General features: G+C 35.8%; 1 protein-coding gene across 9 annotated transcripts in view; it reads right to left on the bottom strand.

Annotated features, from left to right (window-relative positions):
• The window catches only part of REV1 (REV1 DNA directed polymerase), a 96,617-nt gene that overhangs the window by 19,201 nt on the left and 49,820 nt on the right, over window positions 1-27,596 (bottom strand). For 4 of the 9 annotated variants that reach the window (XM_077915037.1, XM_077915038.1, XM_077915039.1 and 1 more), the window contains 8 exons: window positions 25,559-25,727; window positions 21,417-21,569; window positions 17,273-17,982; window positions 14,660-14,767; window positions 13,167-13,283; window positions 8,543-8,651; window positions 3,774-3,902; window positions 934-1,088 (listed from right to left, as the gene is read on the bottom strand). In XM_077915037.1, coding sequence (XP_077771163.1) covers window positions 934-1,088; window positions 3,774-3,902; window positions 8,543-8,651; window positions 13,167-13,283; window positions 14,660-14,767; window positions 17,273-17,982; window positions 21,417-21,569; window positions 25,559-25,727 — 1,650 coding nt within the window. Of the gene's footprint in view, window positions 1-933; window positions 1,089-3,773; window positions 3,903-4,412; window positions 4,532-8,542; window positions 8,652-10,486; window positions 10,641-13,166; window positions 13,284-14,659; window positions 14,768-15,621; window positions 16,176-17,272; window positions 17,983-21,416; window positions 21,570-25,558; window positions 25,728-27,596 lie in introns of those variants that run through there. The other 5 variants (XM_077915036.1, XM_077915041.1, XM_077915042.1 and 2 more) reach the window with 5 other exon arrangements.

The raw sequence follows: 27,596 nt of genomic DNA, 5'->3' as shown, positions 1-27,596 counted from the left end.
GGGTTCCTCACGTGGCCCTGCATGGTGCAGCATGCCTTCTCCTCCCACCTTGGGAAGTGTAAGTAATAAAAATCTTTCCACAGTATTGGCTTCTCTGTGTCATTACTCAGTTCTCTCCAGAAATTAAAACCCCAAGGGTACAAATGACACCAAGAACTTCAGAGGAATAAGAATGGAAGAGGAGTGGTTGGAAATAACAATGACAAGCTAAAAGGAAGTTCTATCTACCTCCCATGCCTGGAACTACAGAATACTGGAGAGAACACGAGTAAAGAGGCATCCTGGTAGGAGCTATTCAATAGAGTATGTTCTGAGAGAAGGAGGGGACTCAGGGAAGCTGAGGTGTCAGAGACGGCTCCACCAAACAAGGACAAATGGTGGAAGTGGCTGAGGAAACTAAGCACAAGGGTTAAAGACAAAACAAGGGGTGGGGAAAGACAGGACAATCATCGAGGGCCAACAGTTGATAAGGATGACTTCTGGAATTGAGAGTGAAGACAGGACTGGTGGAGTACTCCAGGAAGCTAAAGTTCATAAAGTAACTTAATTACAACAAGACTCACAATAACACTTAACTCCCAATCACCCCCAACCACATTGCTTTAAAGAAGGCTTTTGGTTCATTTAAAAAGAGTATGTTTACAAATACTGAATTCACTTCTCCCCATTTTTGAAAAACTAGAAATATTCCAACTTGTTTAACCCAAAGACAGTATCATCATCATCCATTTACTTACCTTTCTAACACTTCTACCTCATGTATTGCACAAATGTGACCAATGCTAAGAATGGTCTTAGAAGTCAGAGGCCTATGCAGTACAGTAAAAAAAAAAAACAACCTGAACAATTACTCCAAAAAATTAAATGATATTCAATGATCATTTAGCAATGCTTTGAGTACAATAAATAATACAAGATAAGCTAGATACTAACCAATTCCAACAGAGGCCGCACATTTGGTCTGGTCTTTGATTTCTGTGCGGACAGCATTTGCAAATTCATCAGGTGTAAGTCTGGTCTCTGCAAGGATTTCAGTGATATCTACCAGTGCTTCATCACAACTGACAGCTTCGATGTTATGTGTGTAGCTGTTGACACAAAGCAAAGGCAATGAATCACCTGGCAGCTTGCCCTCTAGTAGACACAAATGTGGCAGGGTCGAGTCTTCCCCTGGCATCTTTCTTCATTTCCTTTTAAGACTTTTTAAAATGCTAAAAAAAAAAAGTATTAGCATTTTAGCATTTTAATTAAAGTGGCCTAAGTGCCATTATTTAGTCACCTAATTTTTAACTGCAAAACCTATTGATTAGTATTTTCTCATTTTCCGTATTAACTACCAAAAATGCAGCAGATATTACCATTCCTGTTTCTCTATGCTGAGGATACCTTTGTAAAGCTCTGAATAGTTGAAAAGTAGTGTGCAAATTAAAACTATCGTAACATTTAACCTAAGAAGTATTTAAACATGGTTTACCAGAATCCTAAACAGATAGAAAAATCGCATAAATCAAAATAATTGATGATCTCCTAAACAAAAACACCACAACTGAATATCTTTTACTGTAGCAGGCCTAGGATACAGGATATAAAGACCAATCACCCCCAAATACCTGTCTGAAAGGACACAAACTACATTCCCTTAATGTGGAAATACTTTGGGTTTTGGTCATGATCTACTGACACAAAAGACTTGTTTTAATTAGCTAGAGAGGAAGAAAAGAAAAAGCAGAGTTATCCTATGGCTCCAAAGGTAATTAAATATGCAGACCACAAATGGAAGGCAACCAGAAAGGCCTCAAGGTCAAAAACGTACCTTCAATAACTTACTAGTTAACATATACTATGCCTTATCTCACCACCTTACTGCAGGTTACAAATCAGAATTGGCTGTATTCATTTAAGAAATGAGTATTTGGTTTACACCTAAGGGTGAAATCTCCAAGAGCAGAAGGGTATACCTGATAGCAATTCTGCTTCCCAGTGAAAGCTGCCCTGAGGCAGAAATAATATGAAGCCGAGGTAGCATTTCCAAAGGGTGGCAGGAGAATGACACTGTACATTTTTCCCCCCCAAGCATAGCCACGTGCCACTGACAATGTCTCCAAAGACTAAAATGATCTCAGAACCAGTATGTGTCACAGCTCTCTTTCAAATCTCCCTGATGTGAGACTCAGGCTGGTAGGTAGGTAGCTGCCTGAATGCCTCAATGCTCATAACACAGAACAGAGGAGTACCACTCCCCAGCTCAATCATCCATTCCCAGCCCTCATCTGGATGCTTCTATCGACCTCAGCGCTGGAACAGGAATTTTTTTTTTTTAAAGATTTTATTTATTTATTCACGAGAGACAGAGAGAGAGAGAGAGGCAGAGACACAGGCAGAGGGAGAAGCAGGCTCCATGCAGGGAGCCCGATGTGGGACTCGATCCCGGGACTCCAGGATCACGCCCTGGGATGAAGGTGGCACTAAACCACTGAGCCACCCGGGCTGCCCTGTGGAACCGGATTTAAAAACACACTTTCCCCTGGTAACACCAACATTCCCATATGTGGGATCTTAAAGACAGCTGTGATTATAAATGGCTTATCATTCAGCACTCAGAGCTACAAACTAATGCCAGATAATTTCATCTGGTCCTTTTATTTTCTTTTTCCTGCTCAAGTAGACACTGGATTTTGTTTCTCTATACGGGATCAGCAGTCATCAACAGTTATTTGTATTTAATAGATATTCAATAAATATTCAAAATAATGCAAAGGAGAGAGGAAGAAGTGAAGACAGAGGTGCAAGAATTATCTTTCAGAACATTAATACCCTCCAAAGGTTGATGAACCTTGGCCTACTGTCCAGATGCCTGTTTTGGTAAGTATTTAATGGAACACAGTCACACCCACTCCCACTCACTAATATATGTGTCTGTGGCTTTCACTTTATACAGCAGAGTTGAGCAGTTGGAACACAGACCTTATCTAGTCCTTTACAGAAAAAATATGCCGACTCCTGCTTTGGAGCATACGTTGCCTGCCATGAACTTATTTTAAATTTTGAGTTTTGAATCAATGTTAAATATATCTATACTGAGGACACTTGAGTGGGTCAGAGGCTGAGTGTCTGCCTTCAACTCAGGTTGTGATCCTGGATCCCAGGATTGAGTCCTGTATTAGGCTCCTAACAGGGAGCCTGCTTCTCTCTCTGCCTAGGTCTCTGCCTCTTTGTCTCTCTCAAGAATAAAATCTTAAAATCAATCAATCAATCATCCTATACTGTATATAAAAGTTAATCTCCTTTTCTCAAGCCAACTATCAACCACCCTAAAACTATTACTAAAAACTTTTATAAAAACTAACTTTTGGCAAACCTAATGATTTTAGAATATAAATGGTTTTAGAATCTCTACTTGTTAATCCATCAGTTCTGATTATAAACAAAACTATAATTCAAATGTAATAAAAGAAAATAACTAGATTAAAAAAATGCCAATCCTTCATCTGTCTGGTTCCAGAGGAAGAAAACGAGAGCCATTGAGTTGAAGTTATATAGGCAGAGAATCAGTTTACACCGACATCAAGAATCATCTGAACAGTCTGAGCAGTGCAAACATGTATCTTAAGATTGAGCTACTGACTGCTGGAGTTGCTGACGATAGGGTTCCTGAAAGAAAGAAGAGTCCACCAAAAGTGGCCCTGACAACCCTAAAGAACACCAGACTCTCTTCAGTATCAGATACAGAAGCAAAAGAACAGACACGGAAGTGACTGCAGCATACGATGTACCTTGCCAGTGTTTCATACATTGTTCGTGCAACTTCTTTATATGCATGAAAATCATATGGAACGGCCTGAAGATTAGGACAAAGTTGTTTAGCTTGCCCAAAAAACATTCCATTCTTGATGCCAACTTGTCTAGAGAAAGAATAAAACACAAGGGAGGTTATACTAGGAATAACTTTCAAATGCAAAACCAAATACCAAATGTTGACAGTATCTCCCCATGCCACTAATACATAATTTTCACTTAATTCTCATTAGGGATAAACAACAAGCATTAAAAAAAAACTTACAAGTTTGTTTCCCCCCCAAAGGAAAATTGCACAATTGCCTGATTAGTGTAAATGACATGTGTAGATGTGCAAAAATATGTTATTAAAAGACCAGGTTTGGCGCTTGTCTGTCTCTGAAGATTTCTCCTAAGACTCAGACCTCTGGCCCCTTTGCAGAGATGCCAGCATGCCATATGCTGGTGATATCACAACCACCACAGAGCAGGAATGTGCTGTCAAAAAGAGGTTTTCTTCCCCTAACACATGGCACAGTTTGGCCAGGGTTCATCCCCCAAAGACAAAGAATATAAACGAAAGAACTACACAAAACAGTGCTATGTGACAAACAGACAAAATGTACTCATCCTATTACCACCCAATTCCCAATTGACCAATTCCATGCTCCTGAAGTGGCTCCACAGTGGTTGAGATGCCAACAGCATTGTATATGGTAGGACATCACTCTGGGCAGGAGCCAGGGTTCCAGAACTTTGAGGGACCTAATTGAAAATGGTAAATTTTAAATCTTTTGCGTGTCTTAATGCCCCACATTACCTCTGATATTTGGAGCATTCAGCACAAAACTATAATTATGGAATTATACATAATTAAGTAAAATTCCATTTGACCACTCTGCAACGAATCAAGAAAAATACTTTAAAGTAAAAACAAGCAAAATAACAAGCACTAGTTTCACCAGATTACTTATTACTATGTAGATACATCAAATAGTTATTCTAGACATTCATTCAATAAATATTTACCAAGTGCTTACTTAGTATGGGGGTATAGCCACACTAAGTTTGGAGAATCAATATACAAATACTAGGCTTCAATTACTCAGAGGTCTCTGGCACCCTCCCCATCTCAGACCACCACTGAGAGCCAAGAAGGAAAAGAATCTTCCAAGTTACTCAGAAGTAAATGCAAAATCATATCCATTTCTTATGGACACGAAGACAGTAATAAATTATCTGACTGCAAAGTTCCCAGTAGACGAGAAACATCTAATAGGAAGGAAAAGTGACAGTAAAAGAAGCGATGAATAACAAACAGCATGGTAAAGATTTTTTCATTAATTCAACAAAAATTTATGTCTCAGGCATTTTGTGGGATAGTGGGCAAAAAGATGGTAAACAAAACAGATCGCATGATGTTCACAAGGATGATTCTGCACTCACCCAACAAAGGATAGATTATATATAGTCAATGGACCTTGTTCAGTAAGGCAGGGAAGTATAATAGTTCTGAAGTCTATACAGAAGTACATACAATTTAAGACATTTTTAATAATGCTGGTTATATAGCTTCGGCATGCAAAGGCTAAGCTTACAAATTAAAGGTAATTCATTTTTTTAAAAAAATGTGTTATGTAATTGCTATAAATACCATATTCTTTTATTTACAATAATTTCATTTCATTTTTTACGTATTCAAAAATTCTCAGGGACGTATTACTTAGCAAAACATAATACATCTACTTAATGTATTCATGCACATACTTGTCTTGGAGAGAAATGTTTAGGTGCCACTAGACACCATAAGGAAGTTACAAACAAACAAGGAAGACTAAGAGGTTTCCTATATTATTAAAGGAAGCAAAATACTCTGAGTTGGTAGTTGGGAAACTGGATTTGGTTCATATAAAATAAATGAGTAAAGGCAAATACACAACAGTCTGAAGTGACTCTCTGCTACAGTGACTTATCTATTCCTGTCACCAGGTCCCACGCAGGATAAACTATAAACTACCAATACTTCATCAGTGTGTGATGCAAAAAAAGATGATTTGCAGGTTCACACTGCACATGTACGCTGCTGTCCATTCAATATGTTAATAGGTATCCATATCACTAAGAACAGTAAAGCGTCCTTACAAAAACATTCAAAAATGATTTGATCTTAAAAAATACGTGATTCTATTACCCATTCATCCGTGTATCTACCTTCTCACTTATGTATAAAGCTTACGCCTTCTGGTGAATAAAACTACTAACAATAATGCATATTCTAATGCATCCTACCTTTCCAGGATTTCTACCATCTCATGTGCACACACCATCCTTTGCAGACCCATTATTAGTCTGTGTCTACTGGAAACTCACCAATGTATAGAACTGGGATGATCATCCCCACAATCCAGTCCCCACTCCAATCCTAGAAACATTTCTCTGATACAATTGTGAATATATGTATTTTTTTTAAAATCTTTTCACCTAAGGAAAATACAATTATTGGACCACCACAAGAAAAGAATATCAAGAATTGTTTTCTAGACTTTCATTATCAACAGCTTTCTACAAAATGAAAATCACAAGTAAGAAACAAAACCGAATTGCTGTGGATCTTGTGGGCCAATTTCCCAACTTACACTCAAATTCATTTTCATCACTTTATGAATCTCCTTAAAATAATTGCCACCTAAGTGGCTTGCTGCATAGTATTTGGCCCATGTATCGTCACCCCAATTATTTTCTAATACATTCAGCTTGAAATAGCTAATGCAATAGGACTGCAATATCCAAACACCAAAAAAAGCCTAGAGCCTAGACAGGAGTCCAAAGCCAGCAGGAACAGGAAAACACTTTTACCCCCGAAGTAGACTTGCTATCCCCTACTCCCCACATCCAGCCAGAACTCAGCTTGTAGGCAGTACAGAGAGGGTAGGGCTTTCATCTCATCACCAGTTGAGCAGAACTCAAATGCTGACAGAGCATGTCTGAGCTTCACCATACTCTCCACATATGAACACAAATTCAGCTCTAAACTGCCTGGGCTAATAAAAATACGGTAATCCAGAATGCATCTGTATTTGACTTACTGTTTTTATTAAGTTTTTGACTCTTGGGCTACATTATCAACTAACAATTAAAAGATTAAAACATAATTCTGTTGGTAAGAAAGGCAAAGTTAGTCTAGGACTAAAAGTTTCACATGTCGTAAATGAAAAATAATTTAAATATTTTATGATTATGCTTATTTGATTACAAAGTTTTCTTGAATATCTTTTAAATAAAATAATTGGCAAGATTTTAAACTATTTCAGTTAGATGATGTTGAGATATTTTATGTTCCTTTTAGACAATCCCAACTTTTAATCAGCACTGAAAAATGTTAAATATATCAAATCATGACGCTGTACACCTGAAAGTACTGTAATGTTGTATGTCAACTATACCTCAATAAAAAGAAAAGTATGCATGACAAAGCCGTAAGTAAAAAAGACCAAAAAATAGAATTGATAGAGGACTCTGTTTTTAATTAAATACTTGAATACTTGCCAACAATGTGTAAATACCTGCTGTGTTATAAAGGTAAAAATGTCTGCTCAGTTACCAGGAAAGAAAAAAATAGACTGTTCTTTTAAATTAATTCATTACCTCTAGTACAACTAAATTTGTACTAGATTTTGTACTAGATTATCTTACAACTAGTACAACTGATTATTTTTAAATGACTGATTCTTTTTTTAAGTATGACGAACTTGTATATATGCCTGTTTCTTCTTCTACTGAACCAGCCCACTGTGAAGAGAGTTTATGCTTACTGCAATATAAAGTTATACATACAAAGCTGGTACTAATGAGTTGACAACACTACAATTTTAAGTGTGGAGATTACTGCGTATGCCAATATGGAATTATTATCTTATAATTTAATAGGTGATCAGTTTTAACATTATTTTGAATACTATTAGAGTTTTAAATTACAAGGGATTTTTCTTAGCTATAAAAAAGAATGACTAAATCAGAAGACCATGAAGTCCCTTTCCCATGACAAAACATCTAATTCTTTGGGGCACCTGGGTGGCTCATTCATTTGAGCGTCTGACCCTTGGTTTCAGCTCAGGTCATGATCTTGGTGGGGGGATGGGGGTGGGTCGTGGGATCAAGCCCCATGTAGGGCTCTGCCCTCAGTGTAGAGTTGGCTTGGGATTCTTTCCCTTTCTCTCCCTCCCCCTCTGCCTGCCTCTCTCCTCATGTGTGTACTCTCTCTAATAAATAAATAAAATCTTTTAAATTTTTTTAAAAATATTCAATTCTTTAATTACATGTTTCAAAAGACAATGGTTTAAAAATGACATTGTCTAATTTCTGTTGGTTTCCGCTGTCAGACCTACCGATTCATCAGTAAACTGAGGTATTTATTTAAAGTTATCTAGCATTTGTGAAAGGAAAAAAGGAATGAAGGGGATTAAGCCTTGAAATATTTCTTCCCATAACATGTGTAACATAGGCCTGACTGGCACATCTGATCTACTTCAAAAGAATCTCTAGGGGCGCCTGGGTGGCTCAGTTGGGTTAGGTGCCTGCCTTCGGCTTGGGTCATGATCAGGTCCTGGAATCAGGTCCCATGTCGGGCTCCCTGCTCAGCAGGGAGTCTGCTTCTCCCTCTCTCCCTTCCTCATAAATAAATAAACTTTAAAAAAAAAAACAAAAGAATCTCTAAAAATGATTAAGTTAACTATTCGTAAAGATTACAACACACTTAATTTCCACATACCTGGCTTCATAACTACAAGAGGCAATCTCAGCCTTTGACAAAACAGAATCAATCCCATTTGCTTGTGCAGAATCTTGGTTCTCCCACATTGATGAATCTGGTATCTCTGCTTTAAAAATAACAAAATTTAATGATTATACGTTAAAAATTCATTTTCCTTTTCACTCAAATATATTTTCCATTCCTCTCATACACAAATGTTTAATAAGTTCCGGATATAGTTGTATCCATTAGTACTGGTCTCCTAACTCAATAAAAGAAAAAAACTAGAGTTCTAAAATGGTTTGCTTCCATTCTATACTTCACCATTCTATACTTCATCATATAACACATATAATACATTCAAAGTGTTCCATTTTAGCAAAGATTTGTTTACAAAATGTACCAAAAGATAAATATAAACTATCCCTTTAACAGTCTCTTGAGATGAAAAAGGATGAAAAGTTATCAGGAAGATGAACCCCCTCCTATATTCTTGAAAAGATCACACAGCTCCCTGTAATGGGAAACAGTTAATGGAAAATACACATTTCTCTGAATGTTCTTTGCCGTTTCCTAAATAAACTACCTGCAAAACCGGAGGCTACTTAACAACACACTCAACAAACATCAATTTCCTACAAGTCATTCGATCAAACAATTCATTAGGTCACATATCATAAAGAGGTTTCATCCTACACTTAAGATTTTTTTTCTGAACACACATCAGGAAAAAGAACTTCACAACACTGCCCCCCTTCCAGTAAATTCTACTTAATGGATTAACAATGCATGTTCAATTAAAAACATTAAGTGTGATCAGAATATCAACTGCTTTACAGAAAACAACTCTAGCCTAAACAGTACCACTAACTAGTATCTCTCAATATCCAAACCAAATGTACAGTTTCTCATAAGATTATAAAAGCACATATCTAGAGAGTACTGACTGCATGCCACTTTCCTTCCTTTACCATTAGCTTCACTAGCAATTGAGAAAGATTAAAACACAACTTCAGTTCTTGGTCTCTTGGGATACTACTATGTTCTAAGAATATGCTTTAAAAATATATATTCTTGAAACACAATCTCCTCAGCCATAGTTCTAATGCTATTAACAAAAATACCACTAATTAGTGAAACAAGCCAAGATGGGCCATTTCAATAAAGTCTAGACAAACCTATTTTGAGTACATTGTAATAATATGTAACCAGCAAACCCAGTATTTCCTTTCTGCTTATTTCAGAGACCTAATGTTCCCTGAAAAATCAGTCAAGTTAAAGCACCATGGCAAAGTGTCTGGCTTTGTGGTCTAAAACAACTGTTCCAGGTCTGACTCCAGAAATTGTCAACATCTTTTACCCAACTATGCAACCAAAATAAGCATTTTTGGATTCCAGCACCCATACACACAAAGCATAAATGCAAATCAAGCCATAAGGTATCTTAATGGGCTCAAATCCCACTTGCCTCTAAAATTAAAACAGCAGAGAATATAATTTGAGCCATGACTCCTGATATATTATGATAAACATATGTTATACCATGAAAAATTAAAAACAGAATGAGGAGCAGATTTCCCTGTTTTACTGAAGCATCTCAGAAGGCTAAATATCAGCTTTCATAGTCCTTATTCTACGCTGAAAATCTGCAAGAATTTCAAGATTGTCAGCATCACAGTTCAAGAGAGGCTGCTACTAAACCAAACAACAACAAAGAGAGTTGAAGCTTGAAGAGCCACAACCAGCTGCATTTCACAGTTATCACTATGACCTTATTATGCTTTAAAAGCTGTGGAGTTAGGGGACTTCTATTTGAAGGTGTAGTTAAATAATCTACGATACTTGTCTTGAAAATTACAGAAAAATCATGCTTGGGGTGAGAAAACTGTCTGTAGTCCTTGGGCTCCCAATGCCCTGCCTGAGAGGCACCACCTCATGGTTCTCTTCACTGGGCTGGCTGACCTTTTCCACAGTGCAGCAGAGAGCGTGGATCCCTCCACGAGCGCAGTGAGTTGCTTCAAGGGAGATTCAGGGAAATTCAGGGACACACTGTCCTCAGTGGAGGGCAAAGTAGAGAACTGCTCATCAAAACTTGACAAACTAGACGGGCACATGGAGAATGTGGAGGAACGGTTGGAGAAATCAGAGGCCAGGACCCAAGTCTGTGAAAAAGAAATCGCTGAGAATAAATCTATGACTAACACGATTTTAAAAACTGTTGTTCTTTAGAATGAACACTGAAGTTGTTGAAGGGATAAGAAAACATCTGCATCCTGGAATCCAAGAAGGGGTAAAAGGCCCCAACCACAAAATCTTGAGTATAAATGGATTCCAAATGAGGTCATCAATGAGAAGCATCACTGCTGAGTACAGCTGAGGAAGCAGCTTCCAAAGGAAGTCATGGATGGAGAGCCCCTGGTTATGCTGGTCCATTTAGACAAAGAGTTCTTGAATATGACGAACAAGAAACTCAAGTTTCTATCTATAAAGGGCTGAAGATGCTATTTGTTCTAATGCTTTGCCTAGACACACAAGCTGAAACATCTGAACTGAGTTTTTTTAAAAGTTAGTGTGCAGAAGCCAAAGACTCTAATTCCTAAATAGATCCTCGATATTTTAAAATTTTTGTGTCATGTCTGATAAGAACCCAGAGAAAGAAAGATCAGGGAATAATAAGGAAAGAAGAAAAAAGGCACTGAAAAAACAAGTTCTAAGTACAAGGTTAGCTGCAACCAAACTTTATAATAAAGGACAATCTGTTCATTTTATGTTACAAATATTTTGTTAAGTTCCTAATGGGTCAAAGGCTTAGGAAATAAAAGTGAATGACATCAAGTTAAAGAAAGAATATAAAATGCAAAGTATTAAATTCACCTTTTCTAGTGACAGAAAACTCTATTTTTGACAGTTTTCAGTGGCAAGTGAATTTTCAATATTTCTCCTAATATTTACCTTCTAATTTACCACCCACATTTAGAGTGGAGGGGATGTGAATTATAAAAGGTCATTACAATGTTATGAAAATCCAGTGGTTAAACTGGTGAAGATAATCAAGTAACCAATGACTGTATTCTGTTAATAAACTGCATATGGTCAGATCACTTGTGAAGGAAGGAAAGATATAAGAGGACTAGTTCTCTACTACTCCTAAGGAACGTACGCTTGCCACGGCCAAACTTCTTGATGGAGACTACCAGACTACAGACGTGTGTAGCAAACACAAGATTCTACCTACTGTAGGAACTGAGTGCTGGGTAACTGACCGACGTTACTGAATGCTAAGTCCACGGTATTTTTCCTTCTTTCAATGTTCATTGATTTTTTTTTTTTTTTTTTTTTTACTGAGTGCCCAATAGGTGACAAGTATTATGCATTTCCTTAAGCTACTTATTTGTTTTCTAGAAACTTAAGATTTCATCTTTTAAATGCCACACCGAAAATACAAAAAGAAAAACCAATCTACCACAAAACCATACTACCAATACTTAAGAAACTACCCATATTGTCACATACCTCAAACAACTAAATATGAACAAACTCAATACTGGCTACTCCAAGATCTTCTCATGACACACAAAATGTTAGAATCTCAAAAATCTCTTAAAAGATTTAAAAACCAAGAAAACCTTTAGGAAATTGGGAAAATACAGATACACATGAAACAAAAATTTATCTCCTATCATTACTGTCTTTTGCACTCACACTATGTAAACAGATAATCACAACCAACAAAAACACTGTAATCCCATAAAGGTCCTCAGAAATGTCCAGTGGTTTTCCTTTTGCCTTAATTTCAGTGAAATCATTTCTAAAATAATCCCAAGTTTTCATAACTGAAAACTAGGAACCAGAAATAATCAGGATGAAATTTCACTGCTTGCCTTCCCATTTCACTGTACCTAAATTTCTGGATACTCTCTGATTAATATTTTTCTGGAAAACTAATTTAAAAAATGTTTTGGCTCTGCAGACAACCATGAGAAAACTGATCAATGACAAAGAATTTAATTTCTAACCAAATATTTCTCAGAGAATTTACTCAGGGGGGAAAACAGATATAAAAATCTTAGTAGTATTGTAAATCATCTAAGTTATGATTTTATTTAATTAATAGCAAAAATATAAAAGCCAGTGAGGCAAGAAAATATTGAAGCAGGTTCAGTAAAGACATGGGGAATGATTTCTGGTATTTATCTTTATTCCAATAAGTGAAATCCTATTGTTTTTTATTCCACTGCTGCATGTAAATCTTTAGCAATATGAACTTTCATTCATGTCTTTACTGTGATCAGTGACCAAACAACTAGTAATTAACTCTCCAGTCTAGAGGCTTCCACAAAATGATGTTCATGATTTTATTTTCATCCCCAATCTAAATGTATACAAAGCAAACTAATCAAACCTTATAACATTCTTCACTCTCTGTCCCAGGAAAATGTCATCATCCAACTCAACAAAGCAGGACTATAAACCAGTCTACTGCATACAGATTTTTGCCTTAAGATGTCACTGACACCTTTAAAACCCTTGAATGAAAAAGCTAATTATTTCAACTCTTTCATTTCTATAACAACAATACCAGCAGCAAAATCCAGACGTCTTCAACAGGAGCATTATGACTTCAAAGAGAGCTCATTTGTACCTGCTTTGCCTTTCAGGATTTTATTCTGATAATACTGCCACTCCAGCTGGGGGTTAGCACCGGGACGTAAAGGTGCCCTTCCTGTGCCTCTGTTACTTGTAACAGCCACTGGTTTTCCTGGTAGGAAAAGAAAAAAAATATTTTTAAATCGAAGTACAGGAATATTAACAACACTGATAACATGTAAGGGAAAATTTTTCACAAGATTTAAAAAATACAGTTTTTCCTTAGGCATTCATCCATAAAGAAGCTTAACATCTCTAAACATTATTAATTACCATGCAAAGATCATCTAAATTTATCAATAGCCCCCTAAAAGTAAGCTATTTATGTCAATTTTGATACATGTATTCAACTTAAAAGCAACGCTATCACTTTGCTTCCCCTTGTTTTTGTTTGGCTTTTTGCAGTAGAAAAAAGTCAACTCTGATTCCAGATTTGAATTGGAGAGGTGGGAAAGGAAAAGAAAAACCAACTCTTATCTCAATTTTTTATATTTCATATCAGAAAAGGTAACATTTAAACTAATCTTTCAATTTTACAAAGCAAAAGGAACAAATCAACCACAATCTGACCTACTATGTAACCCAATGTGAGAACACAGTCCCCCTTCAATTTTTGGTTTAGTTATAAAATCTTTCATTTATCATTTCTTTGTATGTGCATTCAATTACAAGAGATTCTTAAAGCCACAGCACAGATAATTAATATATATGTTACTGAATGCATGTGTTATACGAATAAAAAAAAATAATGCATCAGAGTGACTCATCAGGCTAAGCTCAATTCTTCAACATTCTAAGCTCCTTTCAAAGCTGAAGCAGTAGCTGCTACTGACAAAAATAAAGCCCTGGTATTAACCGAGCAGCTTCTGTGCTTTCCTTAAAGGAAGAACAAACTAGACTCTCAAAAGAAAACACTAATAGTTACATCTTTAAGCACAGAAAGAACTACTGAAAAATCCAGAATAAATATTTTTAAAAGTACTGCCTCACTCACAAATACCTGAAATTCTATTAAAACTAAGATGACAGCATATCTTAGCAATAATCAATAATGTAAAATTATTCTCTAACCAAAAGGTGGGAATGTGCAGTAGCATCAGGACAGTTAATCAAGTTTATTCAAGAGAGAGAAAGCACAGTGACCCAAGTAGCAGCCATATGCTACCACAAAATTTCCATTTAATAACAAAGTAATAGTATATATATAAAAATACAGAAAATGCCCAGTACCAATCTACATTAGTCTTAGAATGACAGATCCTTCAGCTGAAGAATATTATTCCCTAGACCTGAACTCTATAGGAAGAAAAAAATGTTTCTAATTTCCTTTTATCTTTCTTGATAATTGAGTCCAGAAAAGTTGGAAGCAGAAATTTATTTTGCCAAGGAAAACCAGAATAAGTATTTCTTAAAGCAGATTTTTAGATCCTTTAGAACATATATTTACAATAATGTTAATTTTCTTAAAATATAAACAAGAATACAGACCTTTGAGATCTGGTCTATTTCGTATACCCACTGATACAAAGAAGCAATCCATATCAACATGCATTATACAGCTCTGATGCCTGGGTGAACTCAATACTGACATATTTCCTAGAAGGAAAAAGAGAATGTTCAAACCCCAAACTAATTTTTAGTATTCCAAAAAATCAGGTCTAGTTAATTTTAGAAACTGTATTTTTAAAGTGCCTATAATTAGAATGAAGTTTCCAAAAATACATAGACTCTATTACAGATTATTTTCAAGAGAGGTCAAATTTGTTTCTTTGGTTCTAAAAGTAATTCAGAGATAGACAGTTTCCAAACATAATTTGAAACCAATTATGAAGATATCATATTTTCCTAATCTGAATTCTAATAATTAAGTTTTTAATCGAACGTATAGCTAAATACTTATCTTAAAGTTATTTCTGTGTGCTCAATATTTTATTAAAGTGTATAAAGGTGTTTTCATATATTTAGTTACACTTGGAGCTAAGTAACTTTAAATGACCAGTATTCCATGTAGTCTACAAACATTCCTTGATTAAAAACAAAAACAAAAACAAAACAGTATAATTTCCCACTGTTATTGTTTGGTAGGTATCATGCACTGTTTTAAGACGTGTATTTAAATTCCCACACCAATGCTGAGATAAGTAATCTTATTATGCCCATTTCACAGATTACTATTATGATTTGTTAATAATTATGTTATGCAGCCAGTAAGAGGCTGAGCTGGTAATCAACCCCAGGCAGTCTGATTTGAGCTCTCAAGCCATCACACTGATATCCTAGATGTATTTAGAAAAGTCTATAAAACAAAAATCTACATATGAATTTGTATATATACATAATGTATATAAACTTTCCTCCTTAAGCCATTAAACATTATTAAAAGTCAGGTCTGAAGTATATATGCCACTTTCAAGAAGATAAAGGTGAGTGTCCTCTCCTAAGGACCCTACCTTCTAATCAATCACCCTGGGCTGCGTATTTTGATTTAGCAGGGTTATTTTAACCAATCCAGCCACAACTAGAGCTTTCCTCTTTATCAGTTTCATCCTTAGCCCTATTCACTGGCCCTCCAGGGTACACAAGTCTTGGACTTAGAACCCTGAGCTTATATAAAGTTCTAATCTCATAAAGGAATTTTTCGCTGATAAAGAATACTAGTACTGAAGGTAGATCTTCATAATAAGCTTCCAAAAACTTATCCTTACTCCCCAAAGGCCCAGACTATTCCATTTTGACTGTGAAAGCTTTTACCAAGTTCTCACTATGTGCAAGGCACCAAGCCTTTGTTCATGTTATCTTCCCTAAGCTTAGAAGCCCATGAGGTGAGCAGCAGGGACTACCTACCACTCTACCGTGAAGAGGAAACTGAGACCCAGAGAGGTGAACTAACTGGCCCATGGTCCTGCAGGATAAGAGCGGCAGAGCCAGGATTTAGATTCAGGCTATGTTATCAAGCTCCAAAACCATGAACTTCCTTGCTACCCTCTACATTATCTCAAGAAATGATCTGTAAAATAAATCTTATAATTCTTCTGAAGTATTATATACACATAATGTAAACAACCCAAAATAACTGCTTTAAACATTCAAATAGTACAGAACATATATACCATATACCTACTGAATGCTTTCATTCAATATAAAATTAATCACTTTATTCCCACTCATGAAACTAATTTGTAATAGTTCTTTGAAGCTTTCAAAATTAAATGACCTTTACCATGTAAGGTCAAGGGATGATGTGTGGATAATCAAATACCTATAACATCATTCTAAAATATTTCATAAGTAACAAAGCATTTAGGAATACATCAAACACAACAAACATAACAGAAAAACACCACATGGAGAAGATCTATCACTTTCTAGGACAAAACCATGAGCTTCCCTCTGTACCTCAGTTTCCATGGCTGTTAAGGTAAAGGGTAGTATTAGATAATCTCTGAGATCTCTCTCTAAAAAACAAAACAAAACTGTATATTCTGTAAAAAACATCTAAAACCTCAAAGCAGATACTCTTGATAATGACTGCACAGAAATATAGCCTGTCATTGGTTTTGTTCGCTTTTGAAAACAAGTATTAAAAAAAAACCAAAATACAATAACCCATCTACTTTTATGTGAAAATACTTAATCTCACTACAAGTTTACCACTATAATTACAATAGCTATTATGTCAGTTATTTAATAATTTAAAAATCATTAAGATGCCAGCTTCTGGAATTAACAGTTATTCTTGCCAAACCAATTTATTCTTACAGGAGTTTATGCACTGAATATAATACATGTAATACTTCACACATTTCAAAACTTCCACAACTGAAAAGGTCTACATATGAATGCTCAGAATCTCAACCTTGTTACTGTTTAAATTACCTAAAAATATTCAGTTAGCCACATTTAAATCTAAATTTGTAAGAAAATACTTTAATAAATAAGAAAGCTTTCTATAATCTGCTATGCTTACTATAACTTACATAACCCGATATTCCTAAAGACTTATATGAGAGCTTAGTATTGATCAGAATACCAATGACAGCTCAAGAACAAAATGGTCAAGCATGATTGTTTCTTAAGAAAACAATTTTAGTAAGTATCTACCTGTGTCAGTTACAACAAGTGTAGACCTGCCTGTTTTCATTTTTTTTAATTTTTCCCTTCCTGGAAAGACACCACTACTTTGTCTTTGCAGGGTATTGACAAATTCAGTCAATTCACACTTCCACATTGATATGTGATGCAGTCTTGAGCGGGAATAGAAGTCTGAAATAAAATTGCAATCTGAGGGTTTGGATGGCACTAAAGGTGCTGCCTTGCTAAGAGTAGGTACTGAAGAAGTGCTTTTTGTGCTTGAAGGCCCCTGAACAGCAGAGTGGTGAGCACCGTTTATTTTAGTGTTACTGTGCAAAGATGATAAGGAGAAGGAATTAGTTCTGTGTGGATTCCGCACGGTATCTGTGTTTCTAGTGCTTTGTTGGAACTGCTGCACGATGCAGTCTCTGAAGTCAGTGCTATTCTTCTCAGCCTGCTCCTCCTCCTGGGTGAAGTCTGAAGAAAGCCTGCTGGCAACACTGTTGCCCATGGGCACCAAGCAATCCTGCGTCTTTAAGGCACCATTAGAGCTAGGAGTGTGTCCATTAAAAATGGCAGCGCTGTCTCTGTGATGCGGAATTCCATTTTGTTTCCTTCCTGGAAAGATCTGCTCTAGCTCTGTTAAACTAAAATCATTATTTGCATCTTCTTCATTCCAACTGTTCATTCCATTGACTTTGACTTCATTTTCTGTCTCAATCTTCTTAATTATGTGATTTCTACAGCAGGAAAGAAGATTTAATTTCAATTAATGTGTGACTTTCAGGCTAAAACAATTTTTAATGTAAACATGGTCTTAGTGATATGCACTTCAAGATTTCTCTGAAAAATTAAGCCATGAATTTTATATTCTTTCTCTTTCAACAAAAGATAATTCTTAGCTAAACCAAAGTAGCAAGGTAACTAGGAAAATTCTAGAATATAAACAGTCTTTTAAGGGTTTACTCCCAAAGAAGAAATACAATGGAATCTTAGACTGAAGAAAAATAAGAACTATTTTTAATTATTTTTCCCACTAAAAATTAAATGGAATCTGTAATCTCTAAATATCCAGTTGGAGGCACAGTGTCTGCCATTTCCTAGGGAGTTAATAAATTATGGGACTCAGTATAAATAGCTCCCATAAAAATGGATTAAGAAACTTTATTTGAATTATTATTCCTAGTTTTAGTTTTATGTAAGGCACTGTTCAACACATTAAATCCAATACTGCTACAATCCTAGGGCCAGTTAAGTTTCATTCAGGAAGACTGACAGACTCTATGTACTAATCCATTAATGGGGCCAATTGTTGCATTAGTAAATAAAAAGTAAGGACCAGGTTAATGTGTATGGGTAATTCAGGAAAAAAAATACCTAGAAAAATGAGGACACTCACTTATTAACCAAGAAAATGGCATTTAATCTCTAAGAAAAGTGTATTCAGATGCTAAGGTGGTCCAAGGCAATCTGGACCAAGATCCCTGATGACAAATTTATAAATGCAGGGCCTATGACAAAATTTAGCTAAATTCACATTGTGACTCCTCTAGATGTTTGCTATAAAGACAAAATTCATTTGCATTCAAAAAAGTCATCTCACAAATACAAAAACCTGATTTACAGAACTGTAATTCAGTCCACTTAGAAAAATACCCACATCATTAATCCAGTTAGTAGTTCAGGCTCCAGAGAAAGTTGCCTGATATATGGTCCCCAGGCATTGGTGAGGTTACCACAGTATTAGCAGGTTTAATCTAAAGTCCAACATGATATATTAGTAATAGCAACCTGAACACACAGAGAAGTCACAAACATGAGTAGAATGCAAAATATTACCACCCATTTCTGGGTTGGCTCTGTCTGTTTGAACCATCTTATGGAATATGACAGCCAACTCTGATTAGGTCCAGTCCTCACAGATGATCATGCCAGTGAAAGGGAAAGAGACGACCAACAGGAAACGATTAAAAGAGGAAGGAAAGAAAACCTAATTTGTTATATGTCTGGCCCTTGAGATAAAGAGAAAACAAGGGAACAAGAAGTCACATAAAAGAATTTCAAAGGAATTTATAAAATGTATTAAATATACCAAACAATAATGATCACAGAGAGCAACAAAAGTGAAGTAAATCAGAAAAGCCTGACATCTAGTTTTCTGTGTCACAAACAGTAAAGATTCTTTCCAAGTATACTAGCAACATATGCAACAGAATTGCATATATTGGCAAGAAACACACTGCTAATATATATTCTTACTGTGTACCGCGGTTCGGTTTTTCAGCCTAGACAAATGGATATTCATAAAGTAGGTGTAGTGGAAATATATCACTGGTAGATACATGTTAATTAGGCAACAGTGTATATGGATTAAAAGTGAAATCTAGGGAAGCCTGGGTCGCTCATTTGGTTGGGCATCTGCCTTTGGCTCTGGTTGTGATTCTGGGATCCTGGGATTGAGCCCTGCATGAGGCTCCTCACTCAGTGGGGAGTCTGCTTCTCCCTCTCCCCCTGCTTGTGCTCACTCTCACTCTCTCTCAAATAAATAACATCTCTTAAAAAAAAAAAAAAAGTACAATCTATCAGGATAAATTCTTACTAAAACTGGCACAAAGAATTAAAAAAAAAAAAACACACCTACTTTCTATTTTTATTAGTGCAGGTAAGAAAAAAGATATCAAGTACGTTCAGAAACATTTTCTGATATTATTTGTTGTGCATCTTGATGTTACTAAAAAAATCAAAAGTATCATGTAATGTGAAAAATGTGAATATGCTTATAAGTGAACACACGCTAAAAAACAAATAACAACAAAAACTATGGAAGGTGGTGACACTGGATCTCCACAGGTTAATTAGACTCCTGGCCTTTTAAAAAATATATATATATCCAACTCCCAAAGCAAGCAATTTAATAAATAAGGGGAAGGCTAATGATAATGAACCACCTGACATATATGTTAAGTCAACACACCAATTAATCATGAAACCACTTTACCCACGATTATTGCAATTAAAGCTTAATATTTTTTAAAAACCTGTCACATGGACTCAAGTCTAGACTCAAGTCTAGAGTTACCTCTAACTCTCTAACTGTAAATTTTTACCATTATAAAAATATTTACATATGTAAAATGGCTATGAATTTGGAATTTTTCAAAAACCACCTAGAAATGTTAACATTTTCCATATGTATAGACCACACAACAAAAGTATACCCGGCATAGTTAGTTCAGTTTTTTGAGAAAGCAACATTCCACAGCAAATTACTTCCGTGGAAATAATTACTTTCAGGAAAATCCATGGGAAATTTTACTTCTAATAACTTCAGATTCATTAGTTTATTTTTAAAAAAACTATTTTATTTATTCATAAATAAATAAGAGAGACACAGAGAGAGAAGCAGACACACATGCAGGGGGAGAAGCGGGCTCCTGGCAGGGAGCCCGATGTGGGACTTGATCCCCAGACCCATGATCACGACCTGAGCAGAAGGCAGACGCTCAACTGCTGAGCCACCCAGGCATCCCAAGATTCATTAGTTTACATGGGAATCTACAACAACTGGAAAAGCCTTCTTTTTTTTTTTTTTAAGATTTTATTTATTTATTCATGAGACACACAGAGGGAGAGGCAGAGACACAGGCAGAGGGAGAAGCAGCCTTCCTGTGGGGAACCTGATGCAGGACTCAATCCCGAGACCCCGGGATCACACCCTGAGCCAAAGGCAGATGATCAACCACTGAACCACCCAGGTGCCCCTGGAAAAGCTTTCTTTCTTTTTTTTTTTTTTTTTAAGATTTTATTTATTTATTCATGAGAGATACAGGGAGAGAGAGAAGCAGAGACACAGGCAGAGGGAGAAGCAGGCTCCATGCAGGGAGCCTGATGTGGGACTCCATCCCAGGTCTCCAGGATCACGCCCTGGGCTGACGGCAGCGCTAACCACTGAGCAACCCAAGGATCCCTGGAAAAGCTTTCTTATTTACATTTTGTTTATGAAACTTTCACAGTAAAAATAATTTTTTGACAAGATACCTACACACATATTTTAAACATGTTTAATACACATGAATGACCAGGTTTTTGTGTTTGTTTCTATCTCAGCAAAGCAGAGGCTATACCCACTGCTAAAACCCAGCTTTGCAACACTCTCCAATGTAGACAAACTTACACCCTGTTGTTGAGCTGTTTGGCTACACTGCTTGGACCTGGCACAGGTTCCTCAGCTTTGCATGCAGGATTAAAGTTGAGACCTTTCTGCATGTTGGACTGCTTGCTGTACAGCTGATAGGGAATGCAGGACAGCAGTCGTCCAGCCTTGATGCTGAAACAAAAAAGTAACACTAATTTAAGAGTTCAATACTTTGGGAAAATAAGCTTCATGAAAATAATTTTTGTTCTGAATAATAGGAGCTTTTCACCAAAAACGAGCCACCTATTTTCCTAGTTTAGTTCATCGCCCTCCGTGTTTGTGGCTCTAAGAATAAGACATTCTACTCATGCAGAGACATACATGTGAACTTCTAAAAGTTAGTGGCCAAAAATCTGAGGGGAAAATAAGTAACTGCAGAGTAGGATGACAAAACTGCATGCATGGAGTCTTATGACTAGTCAATATTTTAACCATCATGCTTTTAATATTTACCACAGTTCCCAAACAATTCACATAGAATTATCAAGACTTTCTCAAAGCTCATCTTACATACTAAGTATTTCCAGAATAACTAAAATGGATGAGGATTTCCAATTTCTACACTATGAGCTCAGGAAAGGAAATAAACAAGTATGAAAAAATGTATACAACTTCTTGCCCTTTCTCCTACAGAGTATGGAATGTTTGTTTACTATGAAAAAATGTATACAACTTCTTGCCCTTTCTCCTACAGAGTATGGAATGTTTGTTTACTACAGACACTGAGAGTAAACTATTCATTCTTGAGAACCTGAAGACAGAGAATACACTTTCTGATACAGTATTACCTACAAGTAACCTGGGGGAAAGTCTGAAATGTGTCTGTTGGCTAGCTAGTCGAGTAAAAATAGTTTTAGAAGAACTCTATAGCACTGTGAGAGAGAAATGTAAATAACACCAATTTAAAAATAAAAGCCAAATCTATACTAGAAACTAGAATCAAACATATTTTCTATGAAGAATAAATTGAGGCAAGATATAAAAAACACAAGAGAAATGAAAAAAAAAAAAAGAGATGAAATCACAACTTTTACTTAAGTGAGTTGAATAAGCACTGATCTTAGTAGTAAATGTAATTAGAAACAACATTTTAGCCCATATGAAGTATGAGCTCTTTGTAGTATCATAAGTACCTAACAAACGTACTAACATATTATAGTTTGGGAGCTTAAAAAGAAAGGGCAGATCTGATTGGGAACCAGGCACCCCCACCAGGAGATCCCGATGAGCCGGCCATGGAACTGCAACAATCATCAACTCACGCTGCCAATAGACCCGTGTGGGAACCTAACCATAGGAGGCAGGGTCCCCTGCTATAAAACACTCAACACAAAACAAACAAAATCAGCCTTTAATAACTGAGGACAGTGTTTTTAAACTGTGCTCCATGGCATTGCCAGGCTTGATGAGGCAGTGGTGTGAATCACTGCAGCTCCTCATTAACTATTCTTTTTTTTTTTTTTTTCTTTTTTTTAAAGTTGGTAGTTCTTGTCTTCAGTAGAGGAGGTGTAAACTCATCAGAGTCTGGGAATCTCTTTTTTTTTTTTTTTTTTATTTATGATAGTCACAGAGAGAGAGAGAGGCAGAGACATAGGCAGAGGGAGAAGCAGGCTCCATGCACCGGGAGCCCGATGTGGGATTCGATCCCGGGTCTCCAGGATCGCGCCCTGGGCCAAAGGCAGGCGCCAAACCGCTGCGCCACCCAGGGATCCCCTCATTAACTATTCTATCGTTCAAATGTCATTAAATTATCTGAAGAAAAGGATTATGACAAAAATTTTAAAATCCCTGACTTACAATACACAAGGCAAAATTTTTAGTAAAATAATCTCATACCTAAACCTAATGCACACAGGCTTCTCCCTTAAAGGACTTCCCCCCACATTAACTCTGGTCTAATGATACACAGACAGACATCAGGGAATTCTAATCAAAGCAAAGCTATCACCCTACACACTCAAAAGTGGTATAGCTGCTTTTTAAACTGCTCTAACTAAAAACAGGAAAAACAAAGAAAAGAATGTCATGTATCATCCATTAACTAAAATAATGTTTATTTTTTTATTTTTTATTTTTTTTAGATTTTATTTATTCATGAGAGACACACAGAGAGAGGCAGAGACATAGGCAGAGGGAGAAGCAGGCTCCATGCAGGGAGCCCGATGTGGGACTCAATCCTGGGACTCCAGGACCTCGCCCTGGGCCAAAGGCAGGCGCTAAACTGCTAACCCACCCAGGCGTCCCTAAAATTTTAAGTATAATAAAATCTCATCAAAACACTACTAAGACAAGATGAACAAGATTGGGATTAGAGTATGAAAGAAAACAGTACTGTGGTTTCCCAAAAGGACTCCATGCTAAGACGTGTAGACATTAGGCATTTGTTTTATATATTAAGATGTATGCCCAGGCTGATCCATTTCCACATAGGCCAATTCATCTATAATAAGCTTAATTAAATGGCAAAGAGCAGACCCAAACAGGAGTCAGGAAAATCTGGATTCTGAATCCTGATGTTTCTGGGCAAGTCAGCCTTAGTAGCTTTGCCTTCTCATATATAAAATGAAGCAAACAGGCCATATAATCAGGATGTCCAAAATCACGTCAGTTATTTAAAAATAAATGATTAAGCCTGACTTCAATCTGAAATAAAATCCATTCAGGTAAACTTTAAAACTTATAACTACCTTAAGTTGCTTTTTCAATTGTATTCTCTAATTGCATTCAGGGTAAGAAGGAAAAGCAAGTATTAAAATGAAAAACAAAACAAAACAAAAACAGCTATAATGAAAACTACATTTTCTAAGTAAATCAAGTTCTACCCACCGAGCACCCTTTTCAGTCCACTTTCCTACTATCTTTGAATCTCCACCATTCCCTCCAAAGTCAGATTAATATTTTCAGATCCAATGCTAGCCCTAACATGATGATAGGATTGTCTGTACATGACAATACACACACAGCCCAACTCTGGAATGATACTAACTTCTTATACTGAAAACTGCACACTTCCCTTTTTAAGGAGATACATAGCTAAAAGTCATATTCATTGGTCCTACGTAATGAAAGGATAAATCACAAGAAAACAGCAAAAGGAAATCAGTAAGATGTTCCAGGGATGAACTGTCAACTTAATCCCCCAAGGTTTCAAAAACCCTTAATCTATAAGATACATTTGGTTTTCTGAAAGCCAAATGCACTTTTTAAAAATGCAGTTTTGTCATTTTGGAATTAATTTTCTAATACTTGATAATGTTCATAGAATAAAAATAAAATTAGAAAAGAACTTCTTATATATTATGTATCTAACAATGTGCCAGGCACTGTGCTGGATAGTTTGTACAAATTAACAGTTCTCACCTAATCACAGCATATCAATATTAAGCCTTCTTTTAAAAATGAGAATTTTAATATCTTCACTTTGAACTTTCGTAAATCTATCAATTACTTATATGTATTATGTATCACTTAAAATTTAAATCACTTAAGTTATGGCTCATCAGATGACAAATTAAATTTAGAGAGTTAGTATGAATCACCTCTGATTTATGACATCAGTTCTAAACCAACAACAAAGAACAATAATGTAACTGAAAAACAGATATTAATAATACTGCAAATTGCTCTTCCTCTCTGTCCCTTCTCTTCTAGTACACCAGGTCCAATACCCTGGCTCTTCTTTTTTTCCCTTAGCATGTATTAACTCTTAACATATAATTTACTTATATACTAAGAATATTACTTTATGTTTTCTTCAGTAGTACATAAACTCCAAGAGGTAGGGAAAGGATCTTTATTTACTTTACTGATATTTCCCAAGTACAGAGCCCATCAGAGATGTATAAACATTTTCTGAACGAACACCATGTTTAGCCAATCCCTTCCCATCACTGCTTCCTGCTGCTTACCTGAGTCATCGCCCCTAACTCCTGGTAGCTGAGGATGCAAGAACACTAACATATTAGGTTACCTAAATTATCAATGTGAGGTTAAAGAGTACAACAGTTTAAGACATTATTTTTCAACCTTAAGAGGCAATGTAAGTGAGGTGTTTATAATATAAATAAAAAGCATTCCAATTTTAAAAACTTTTTAAAATTTAATTAAAAAATTAAACTTACCTTTCCACAATCCATTCTGGCCGAATTACTTTTTCCCCCTTTAATTCTTTAATTTTGGCATTGGGAAGATTTGTGGCAATAATGTGTGTTGTTTTGGATCTGGAATAATACACATGGTATTGGCCTCCATGCAACATCATTAGCTTTCTCAATTCCTCAGCAGAAGGATCTGTAAAATTAATATTAAAATAATGTTAAGAGTTTTATATATGTTAAGCCCTAACTGAATAACCCCTTATAAAGCCCAACTTAAAGAATCTATCACTGATCCACTTCCTCCTGGGCTGTGTTCCCAGTAAACAAAATTGAGAGGTAAATCACAAAGTGATAAATAAGGCTATGCTGCTTTAGCACATCCTCTAGCCTGCTAGAGACACTCCACCAACAAAAAAAACCTACTGCTAAGAGATGCCCAGAGCAGACAGGGACCTCAAGTAATGAAACAAATATTAATAACAGAGATGTTTTAAAACTTCTGACCATATTTAGCTACATGACCTTGACATTGGTATCTTATGTTTTAAAAAATTAATTACCATAAAATCATTTATAGATCAGTTTGCAGAGATTCCAATTAATCCTACACCTCCTTCAGAATAATACAATAGTAGATAGATAAACCACTCATAACTTACTATGAACAAACAGACTTACTGTAGGGCTACTAAAAGACTTTACTCTTATGAAGCTTAATAATTTTTATTTTTATTTAAGAAAATATAAGAAAGGGATCCCTGGGTGGCGCAGCGGTTTGGCGCCTGCCTTTGGCCCAGGGCGCGATCCTGGAGACTCGGGATCGAATCCCACGTCGGGCTCCCGGTGCATGGAGCCTGCTTCTCCCTCTGCCTATGTCTCTGCCTCTATCTCTCTCTCTGTGACTATCATAAATAAATAAAAATTAAAAAAATAAATTCTTTAAAAAAAAAAAAAAGAAAATATAAGAAGATAATCTTACTCAGTTTCTCAATATGAACTTGCACCAAAGCCAAAAAATAAAGTTCACCAATTAAAAAAAAAAAATCACAGAAAAAGAAACATCTTTTTCGGTTTTGTTTCAAATCATTCCTCCCCCCCCCAAAAAAAAATTATTTTTCCCTGCCCCCATCTCTGAAATTATTTTTTAATAAAACTATAGAAAAATATCTTAAACAACAATCAGTATGGTTTATGCTTTTGCATAAAAAGTCTGACTCACTGAAGTTATGACCAGTATTACTAACATCACATTAAACTAATTATTTTCAATAGTTTGTTTCTTCCAACCTAATTATTCTAATGAAAGCTCTAAATTACACCTTCCTCAAAACAGCTATACCCTGGGGGGACATCACAGGAGGATACTTTGTTATCCAACCAACAGATTTATCTTAAGTCTAAGCAATACAGGTCTAAGTATTTAAATAAACACTTTTATTATAGTAACTATGTAACTAGGGGAGTTTTAGTTTTTAGAATCAGAAAAAAAACTATGTAACTAGGGGAGTTTTAGTTTTTAGAATCAGAAAAAAACTAACAAGATATATTTAGAACATTTAGACAATGTTGACAGGTTGGTCGAGTCTTGGTAAATTCTTATGGTATACAATTCATTTGATGTTACTGATTGCACTGGCACTGCTCAATACAAATATAATGTGAACCATAAATACAAGTCACTGTAATTTAAAATTTTCTAGTAAACTCACAAAACAGAATAAAAGGTAAAATTAATTTTAATAATATTTTTAATCTCACAGATCCAAATCATCACTTCAACATCTTCAACATGTAAGCAACACAAAAACCTGGGATATTTCACATTACTCTGTTTATACTCCAGCGTGTATTTTACATTTACAACATTTGTCAATTTAGACCAGCCACATTTCAAGTGCTTATTAACACATGTGGCTAGTGTTTACCAAACTCAACAGTGGACTAAAAAGGGGAATGAAAACAACTTTTAAATAAAATTAACTCAGAATTCATAAGGTTTCCAGGAGTTAGGGAATCACAAAAACTTGAGCATCACAATGATTTAATGTAAAACTGTGGAAAT

Source organism: Canis aureus, chromosome 11 (assembly GCF_053574225.1).
Source record: "Canis aureus isolate CA01 chromosome 11, VMU_Caureus_v.1.0, whole genome shotgun sequence".
NCBI lineage: Eukaryota > Metazoa > Chordata > Mammalia > Carnivora > Canidae > Canis > Canis aureus.
The sequence above is the reverse complement of the archived record's forward strand: the minus strand, read 5'-3'. Positions and strand labels throughout refer to the sequence as shown.